At 36.1% G+C, this 10,078-nt stretch overlaps 2 protein-coding genes and 1 long non-coding RNA gene across 3 annotated transcripts; 2 read left to right on the forward strand and 1 right to left on the reverse strand.

Moving 5' to 3' along the window:
* The first annotated feature begins 253 nt into the window (after positions 1–253).
* Positions 254–1,104, forward strand: LOC113776948 (probable carboxylesterase 7). Its single transcript, XM_027322001.1, has 2 exons — positions 254–382; positions 757–1,104. The coding sequence occupies exons 1-2, from the start codon at positions 254–256 to the stop codon at positions 1,102–1,104; spliced, it is 477 nt and encodes a 158-aa protein (XP_027177802.1).
* A 3,535-nt stretch (positions 1,105–4,639) lies between these two features.
* LOC113776949 lies at positions 4,640–7,473 on the forward strand. The gene is made up of 5 exons (XM_027322002.1): positions 4,640–4,961; positions 5,058–5,559; positions 5,666–5,867; positions 6,441–6,938; positions 7,042–7,473. The coding sequence occupies exons 1-5, from the start codon at positions 4,640–4,642 to the stop codon at positions 7,471–7,473; spliced, it is 1,956 nt and encodes a 651-aa protein (XP_027177803.1).
* A 1,664-nt stretch (positions 7,474–9,137) lies between these two features.
* On the reverse strand, positions 9,138–9,757 carry LOC113778408. Its single transcript, XR_003469262.1, has 2 exons — positions 9,715–9,757; positions 9,138–9,593 (listed from the first exon to the last, which is right to left on the reverse strand). It is a non-coding gene; the product is annotated as an uncharacterized LOC113778408 (long non-coding RNA).
* Between the last annotated feature and the right edge of the window lie 321 nt (positions 9,758–10,078).

Raw genomic sequence — 10,078 nt, forward strand, 5'->3', positions numbered from 1 at the left:
GGGTAGTTTGGGAATGTGAGATTATTTGGTCATCTTTTCTAGAATGGGTACAACTCATAATAGATTCTTTATTGATGTAATTACTTAAATGTCGTTGCAGAGACATTCATTTTGGTTTGTATCAATTATTACTGTTACTTTGCTACTATAACTTGAAGAACTTCAAACATCATTTTCATCTCAATTAAAGCAAGGGCATGTGGTTTATTAAGGAATTTATGATTGAGCATTAGTTTCAACTTCAATTCTTCAAATGTCTGTCCCTTCACATTCTTCAGTTATGTTCCTTTCGTCTTCTGGTAAATACTTATTTGTATTGTCATTGTACTTTGGATTTCAATATGGTTCTCTGGTAAAGCTATTTTTGGTGGTTCAACTTGAGGTGAGGTTTCATTCTTTTTTTTAATGGTATGATTTGCATTGTAAAATCGTAATTTCTATTGTTAGTTAAATGCTTTCATTCCAAAATTGGATACTTTGTTAGCGCAATTTAATGTTGATATTATTGTTTCCTCACAAAGTTGGTTGTTCTATACAATTAAAATGGTGTGGTTTTGTTGGAATAGGTTTGGATATACAAAACTTTCTATTTTGGTCTACTTACATGGTGGAGGCTTTTTGATCAAATCTGTCTTCTCTCCTACATATCATGTGTACCTTAATGTAGTAGTTGTACAAGCTAGTGTTGTAGCAGTTTCAATTAACTATCGGCTCGTCCCTGAGCATTCTTTGCCTATTGCTTATGAAGATTCTTAGATTGCAGTTAAATGGGTTGCCCCTCATTCAAATGGCGAGGGTCCTGAGGTATGGCTTAGGGATTATGCTGGCTTTGATAGGGTGTTTTTTGGTGGGGATAGTGCTGGTGGCAATTTAGCACATAACATGGCATCAAGGGTTTGGCGGGAGATACTAGATGACTTCAATCTTGATGTGATTTTTCTCAATTGTCCTTATTTTTGGGGGAAAGATCTAATCAGTATTGAGTTAATGAAATTACAGGCGAAGGCCTATGTTAAGGGCATTTGGCATTATGTTCACCCAAAATTTACGGGGGTTGATGATCCATTGTTGAATCCTCTGATGGAACCAAACCTTTCAAGTTAGGCTTTGTCGTTGCTAAAAAAGTTGGCTATTTTCATCAACAAGAATGTTGTGTAGATGCATCTTTAAGTGGATAATCACTTTGTTTATTGACATTCTCTGAATCGTTTCGGTATCTGTTTAAAGCTCATTTAGTCTTGTTAATGAAAAGCTCATATACAAGTGTTTGTTTCAAAATATATGAACCAAGCAAGATAGCATGCATAATTTCCTTCACCATTTCCCAGTATACATTAGATATTTTGTTACTTCATAATGTTACTTAATGTGCGTGAGTTTTTTGATATTCGCTTGAACTACCGTAAAATCTTCTTTAACCATAGGCACCAAACACCCGCGCGATGCGCGGGCATTCCCTTACTAGTATATGAAAAGAAGTTCAACTCTTGCTTATAAAAGTAATACTATCATCTATGAAACAAAAGAAGTCATTGGCTAATATTCAATCAGGTCAACAAACGGTATTTTTGGACTGTTGGCCACCACCAATGACTTCTTGCTTCTCATCACTTTATCACTGGATATGACTTTTCTAAATCTATATAGGTGTAAAGTGCATCCATCTATCTAATAGTGTTTCAGTTTCTATCAATTCATTAATTAGCCCATTTAGATCTCCCCCTATATGTAGTTTCTCCAAATCCATATGGGTGCATAATTCACGCATTTGGTTCAATAGTAATTCAATTTTTGTCAGTTCTTTAATTGGTCCATTTAAGCCTCTTACTATAATAGACTAGAGTAGGAATAAGAATAGATATTGCCAATTAACCAAAATAATAATAATAATAATTCAATCGGGCCGTGGACCACTAAATCCTTTTAGGCCTTCTTGCGAAACTTCTTTTGGTTGATAATAACAATTGTACTTCATAAAATTTTCACCAATTGTACTCACCATTATCTTGTGATAATTCTACTATTTGACTACTTGTTCACCCAAAAAAAAAAAACGTCCTGAGTATATAAAATTACAATCAATCTTAATTATATGCTATGTAGTTTTTTTTTCTTTTTTTTTTTTGACGAAAATCGCCAATCTAGTGAGTGGGTTTTGGTACTTATTCAAACAAAACAAAATAACAAAGGAGTACAAAGAAAGGAAAGGGACATAACAGTAGGGATGTGCAGAAGAATCCAATTAGAGTCCGCACTATCCGATCCAATTTTGCAGATATCCGATCCGTCAGATTTTATGCAGATATCCAAAGAAAGGAAAGGGACATAACAAAGGGCTTGGCATATCTGCGGATGACCATGGATATCTGGACATGAGGTCATTTTGGTAATTTTGTTACCGACATTATTAATAAGTAATAACCCCAATCACACATCTGGGTTCAAACCGTCATCTCCATCAAGCCGTTTCTGCATCTGGGCTCCAATTTCATGGAGAAAAGGAAATTCTCTCAAATCCTTTTTTGAATCTTGAGTATTCATTGATTTGCCATATTCTTTGGGATAATTGCAGAAACCTCCCTTGAGGTTTCTAATAGTTGCACTCACCTCCTCTAAGGTTTTGAAAATAGCACTAACCTCCCTTAAATTTAACATTTTAATAGCAAATTTAGTCCACATCAAAGAAAATGTCATTAAAAAAATCTTTTGAAAAGTGATATAATAATTTTGTTTCATTTGTTCCCTTTTTGTTTCTTGTGACATTGTGTTAGTAAAAGAATGAAAAACATTAAAAGGTGGAATCAATTAGTGAAATTGAAGAGAATATAAGGGTAAAGAAAATAAGTACATTAGCAACAACTAGAAGAAATAACGAACATATGTTCAGAAATCTGAGGTTGTAAAACGTATAAAGTGTACAGCCAACTCCAAAAACTCTCCTTTACTAAAGAAACTTTTTGTATTAAGTTGAGATGATAAAGAATTGCTTATCTATTGTCTTTTGATTGCCGCAAATTTTTAACAAAAAATCCTTAAATTTTGCCTTGATTTCTGCTTTCTTTCTCCTTCTGTTTCATGAATATTTAAGATAAAGTGAGCTCAACTAAAACCACTAGAACTTATTCTCTTATGGAGTCTTGTTTGGAGGTTTCTTTCCCCTACATTTTTCTTGCTTCTACTTCACTTCTATGCAGATAATATACAACTTGAATTGTCTTCTCAAGTGCTGTCAATTACAAAATAACGTCATATTGGAGTATCAATTGGCGTCGTTTTGTGGCAGCATTTTGTAAGTGCACTTAAAGTGTTTAATCAGGTAAGAAATAACCATTAATATTGTTTAATTAGTTATCCTGAACTAGTTTATAACCCTTTTTTTTGCTCCAAATTTGTTTTCTAACAATCTTAAACTCTAAGGGCATATTAGTAAATTCACGCTATCTTACATTAATTATGTGCCCCAAATTCATGATAAGGGAGGTTAGTACTATTTTCAAAATCTCAGGGAAGGTAAGTGCAACTATTAAAAACCTAAGGGGAGGTTTCTACAATTATCCCATATTCTTTAGCATTCTTGGTCAAAGTCCAGAAACTCTATAGGAGCAAATCTATAGTATTCATTATTTAGCATTCTTGATCCCCATGACCTCTGGAATTATTGGCTGCAACACTGATGAAGATTTGACGGGATGGTTGCTATGAAGATGGTGACTTCTCTGTGATATGGGAACTTGGTGACAAACGATGCATGATAGTAGTATCAAGAATGTACTTGCAGAACTGTCTACAAATGGTGGCGACGAGTTTTATTTGGGATTAGGTGGATCAGATATCAAGTATGTCCGATCTACAAGAGCCGGATATCTGGATTATGGATATCATTCCTTTACTGAGCGAATACAAATCAAAAGATTAGTGATTTGAAATACGTGTGAATCAGATCAGCGAACTCTTGAATTGACTCGTAAACACTTCTAATATATAGTCCTTACTTTTTAATAGATAATCAAAAGTCACGTATACTAAGTCATATGAAAAAATTCATAATCCATTGATCATGGAAAATTTTTTAAAATTTGTAGTTAAAAGTCAAAACAATTTTGCGAGAAAGGGCAACAAAATTGCCCTATCATCTTACCATAATCCATAGATTTTGCCAAGGATCAATACACGGTTCTTGTGTACATAATAAACCAACACGAGTCAATAAAATAATATGTTGCATATGGAAGAAAAGTGACTTACTGACATTTGATTGGGCAGATGATGCACTTCATCCAAGTCAAGGCAGCTTCCACCTTATCCACCGAAAACTATTGGACATGTTGATTGTTTTTATTAACTTGATCCACTCTATCCACTTCATCCAAGTCCTACTTCCTGTAGTTTTTTCACATCCCATCTAACATTTCACCCTGAAATTGACCCACTGAAAATGTGTCAAAAATCCACAGCCCAAGTCGAAGAAAAAAGGAAAAAGGTAAGAAGAAGGCTATCACACAGTTTTCTTCAATACTAACATTCCATGCCAAGAATTAGCTTCTAAAGTCTACTTTTCAGATCATTCTTCTATATATACACAATCCATCTAAATAATCAACATATAAAATTGTTCATATTCTTCAACCTGATTCTACACATGGAATTGGAGCACCCCAAAATGCAAGAAAGTACCCTTACGGGGCAAAAAGTGAAGAAACAAAGTGCTGGATTAGAGTCATCTGATGCTCTTTCCAGTAAGTACCACTTTGGATCATTTCATGAACTGCAAAAAGGTATACCGAGAAATGAATCCACAGAGGAGAAGCTTCAATGGATACAATCACAAATCATTGGTGGAAATGTAGAATTTGGCACCCCATTTGGAAGACGAAGGCTTACTTATGCTGATCACACTGCCACAGGCCGGTGTCTTCGATACATTGAGGACTATATCATCAATCATGTTCTTCCTGTCTATGGTATGTTGCTCCTGCGTTCTTGAATCATTTCAGCATCAAATATTCTCCACTGTATCTACATTGTCGATATGATTAAAACAATATCTGCTTTTTCAGGTAACTGTCATTCAAGTGATAGTTATGTGGGTTGCAGGATGACAAAAATGGCACATGAAGTTGCTAAATATGTCAAGAAATGCTTAGGGGGTGGAGAAGAAGATGCAATAATATTCTGTGGCTCTGGCTCGACAGCAGCTATCAAAAGACTCCAAGAAGTAATTGGAGTAGCTATACCTTCGATCATAAGAGAAAAGGTCTCAAACTGTCTCGGAAATGAAGAAAAATGGGTGGTTTTTGTTGGTCCTTATGAACACCACTCCAATATCCTCTCTTGGAGACAGAGCTTAGCAGAGGTCGTTGAGATTGGATTTGATGACAATGGCCTGATTGACATGGAAGCTCTGAGACAGCAACTCGAATCATATAAGTCAAGAAACTGTCCCATGCTTGGTTCTTTCTCGGCTTGCAGCAATGTCAGTGGAATTTATTCAGATACTAAGGCCATAGCCCGACTACTCCATCAATACGGAGCATTTGCTTGCTTTGATTTTGCAGCAAGGTATCTAAAATTCCGAGCTTTGAAACATAGAACTTTTAGTTTTGTAGCACAGCTTCTTAGATGTACTTTAATCTATATTGATTCATTGCGATTTTTGCATGTACAGTGGTCCCTATGTGAAAATTGACATGAGGTCAGGGGAAAGCGATGGCTATGATGCTGTTTTTCTTAGTCCACATAAATTTTTGGGAGGTCCGGGTTCTCCAGGAATCCTCCTGATGAGCAAGGCTCTTTATCACCTGAGATCTTCAGCCCCATCAACTTCTGGGGGTGGAACAGTTCATTTTGTCAATGGCTTCAGTGAGCAGGCAAGTGTCCCTTAAATTTTGTCTTAACTTTGTATTTGATTTTACCTGTGGTTTCAGTGAGCTAAAAAAGTGAAAATTGTACGCAGGATTTTAGCTCCAACTCTTCTGTAGTTTTGGATCTTTTTAACGTTTTTCAGAATTTACATAAAAAAAATATAATGATTTATTCGCGAGCAAAACTAGTCTTTGGTTTCATGATCGCTTCTTTAAGATGGACTAAAAGGTAGATTACCTCCTATGAACTTGACAATCTAACCAATGACAAATAATGAAGAGGGTATAAATAGAGAGATACTAATGCCTGCTGCAGTCATTGTCATTGTGTATAAACTGCTAGAAGACTCCAATTTCGTTGTATTTCACTGGCTACAGATATTAATCCAATAAAATCTCTGAAGTTAGAGGCACTTAGAGGTAAGAATGGACATTGCATGAAGCCAAATTTTGACAATTTTCTTGCAACCAAAAGGTTCTGCAGCTAGAAAACTGAGTGATGGAAATCTTTAAACAGCTGAAATTCAGATTAGTTCAAGAAGTATTTGCTAAATCATGTGAGTGTTTCTACTGCCTCAGGATACATTGTATGTGAAGAATGTAGAGGAAAGAGAGGAAGCAGGAACTCCGCCTATCATCCAGAAGATCAGAGCAACACTAGCCTTTTGGGTAAAAGAATACATTGGTCACAATGTGATTGAAACAATGGAGCATAACTACATTCAACAAGCACTTGAAAGGCTTCTTCCAAATCCGAAAATAAAAATTCTTGGAAATGTAACAGAGAAGCGGCAAGCGGTCTTATCCTTTCTGATTTACTCTACTACATATTCTCCCTCTGCAGAAGGCAACGCTGAGGATAACTTAGACAGGAACGAAACATCAGGTCTCTACCTTTGGCGAGAAACAGGTAACAAGAAGGGCAAACCTCTTCATGGCCCTTACATTTCCAAGCTCCTCAGTGACCTCTTCGGTATCCAGGCGAGGGGAGGATGTGCTTGTGCAGGGCCCTATGGTCACATGTTGCTCGAAATTGACAGGGCTCAATCACTTGCCCTGCGATCTGCCGCTGAAAGGGTAAGTGATTATATACCTATTAACTAATTAGCTTCTGCCATGGAAACTGCAAAGCTGTTTCATCATTTCATGCTGCCTTGCTAAGATTTTCATTTCTGGATAGGGATACATTGGTGTGAAGCCAGGATGGACGAGAGTTAGCTTTTCATATTACATGTCTAAGGCAGAATTTGAGTTCATTTTAGCTGCAATTGAGTTTTTAGCTATTTATGGACAAAGGTTCCTCCCATTATACCACCTCAACTGGGAAACTGGTGATTGGAGCTTCATGAAAAAAGCATTAAAGGAGGCTGGAGAAGGATATAACTGTGACTTCAATGGTACATCATTAGCCAATTTGATCAAGGACTTCAACCTTGGGTGCAATGACTCAAAAGAAAACAAAGATAAGGAAACTACAGAAGCAGGACTAGAGTGCAAGTATGCTAAGTTTCTGGAGACTGCAAAGCACATAGCAGTTATGCTTCCAAAGTTTCCAACTCAACGTCGAATACCAGAAGATATAGATCCCAGCCTACTATCTTTCAGAGTTTAGAATTGAATATTACCCTATTAGCACCTTTTTGCACAAATTTGATTCATTCTAAAACATAAAGAGAGAGGCTTCTGCAGTTCTTGGCATTTTTGGTTGGTAAAAATTGTCACTACAGAAATAAGCATTCATGTGAAATTGATCAGTTCAGATGATGGGAGTACATAAATGATTACAACTCATAATTAGTTACAGATTTTAGAAAGATCATTGGTTTAATTTTAAGTCCATCACCAAAACATCTCCTCTTTACTTTTGTACAACTTGTAGGTGCATGTTGAAGCGGCATTCTATCGCCAAACATGGTAGCTCTAGACATTTTTTACCCAAGGTCTCTTTACCCCAAGTCATAGGGAAGTCTTCTTCTGCCTATAAATGATGGCTAATTCATCACCTATTAAGATAATTGAGCTTTCTTAATCAACAACATTGTTAGAAAAATAACTACAAGTGTGGCTTTGACGAGAATAGATTCACTTTTCTTGAGGAAATTTAACCCCACTACATTACTATCGGATTTGCCACAATTCCCTCTAGGAATTGTAAAGCTGAACTAGAGTTTCCCTACAGCAAAATAAAGAAACTCTCTCCAAAACAATTTAGAGAATTTGTATCTTCATTAGTAGAGAAGAAGAATGAAAAGTAGTAAAAAAATAACTAACATTTTCAAATGAATGTACACTTCCTAAAATGTTGTACTGCTTCGTTTTAGACGCAACTTTAATATTCAACTAACATAATTGTTAATCGAAACAAAATTTCACGTGCCAATCGTCTGACTTTTAAGCAAATACAAGTGAAATTTTAAAATTTCCCTTTTTCACCGTCCAAATTTATGTAAAATGGTGTGTAAACTTCTATAAATCTTTTATTGTTTTACAATCTTTCTTTTCAATATGAATTCATCACTTACTGCGTTTCTCAACTAATGATTTTCTATTACATTCTTATTACACTCTCCGTTTCAATGACACGTCCCATGCAATAATGGATAAGAATTCAAGTTTTGAAATTGTATAACGTAGCGCAACATAAAAATGTGTAATAGGAATCCTCAACCCTCCCCCCCCCCCCCCCAACCACACGCTGCCTCCCCAGAGTGCAGCTCAACGCGTGTCTGACCTGGTCAGCTCTGTAAACTTTGCTTTTACATACATATCACTATACGGAAGTGGATGCTAGTAAATCAACTCGGAAACACTGAAACAGGCAAAAAGCAAATTGTATGTACTGAAACTAATACCTCAGTCCACAGTGTCATGAAATCGCACACAGAAAGTCCCCCATTCGAAGCTGGGGTAGATAACTATTGCATCTTAACACAATAATATGTAAAAACAAAAGAAGGGCTTACATAAATTTCACAATAACATGTAATGAACATTCAAAGCAGAAAACCCAACACAAAAAATTTCAAGTTGACTCTTTTGCAAACATTGTTTAACAGGAAAATACATTAAAGCACTATTAGAGGCCCTATTGTCTCCATCCGTAACTAATTACAAATTCAAACACTCAGTCCCTGTGTAGTTGCTGCTGCTGCTGCTTTTTTCTTGCACCTGTATAGCTGGTTCATTATCAGCCATTAAGACTACTATGGAACTCGATGTACATACTCAAAATGAAATGGCAGTGACAATAATAAGTCAATATTTGACAAAGCAAGATAACAACCTTAACTCAAGTTTGATTGATAATATTGGCATGGTATTCATGTCAGGTAAGAGAAAATTCAATGCTAGTCCTACCCATTGTGACAGCCGTCCTTCTATGTTTAGTTAAGAAGCTACAAACTTGAATTTTAATATATTTCTAACATAAAGATCAAGCCACCTCTGGGGATATATTTTTCTCCCACTTTCTACATATATAGGTCAGCAAAAACTTTTAATGAATGCCGTCCGAAAATTTGAATCTGTCAAGTCTGGCCTTTCTACAAGCTATGAGCAGCAGTGCAAGTGCTATTTCACTTGGTTATCTCTACACCATGGCTCAGTTCCTTCCAAAAGCTGAACTCTTTGGTGAAACAGGTGCACACCTGTAGCTCTCAAAGTCCTCATCGAATCCCATGACTGCCAGATATTGCACGATTCAGCTCTCAAAGTCACAACTACCAACTCTGCCTGGTATTGTCACATCAGTTTTGTTCTGATTAACAGTCTTGATTGATAATACCCTGCATATTAAAGTCCCCAAATAGATATGGTAAAATGAAATTAGACATTAAAGTTCTGGAAAAATTACCTTGAGGTTCAGGTGCAGTTGCCAAATTGACATTTCCCTTCAGAAGGAATAAAAATTGAAACAAGAAATAAAAAATAAGAATAAAAGAATAACTGACAACTAGATTAAAGATTATATTAGACAACGCAGCCACAATTACGGAAAGAGAGAAAAGTTGAAGGATCAGAGAAGAAAAAAGGAGAGACTGATAACGAAACTAGATCAAATCTATGCGTATCAGGACTAGATAGAAATGGTTGCATGCACGTGGACTCATCTCTTGTCGCATATAAAACCCCTGGTCGGCTACTGACTGACTTCTTGGCTAGCTTCAAAGGAGACCATAGTATTTTACCTTAAGGAGAATTAAGGAAAACATACAGAA

This window comes from Coffea eugenioides, chromosome 7 (genome assembly GCF_003713205.1).
Source record: "Coffea eugenioides isolate CCC68of chromosome 7, Ceug_1.0, whole genome shotgun sequence".
Taxonomy (NCBI): domain Eukaryota; kingdom Viridiplantae; phylum Streptophyta; class Magnoliopsida; order Gentianales; family Rubiaceae; genus Coffea; species Coffea eugenioides.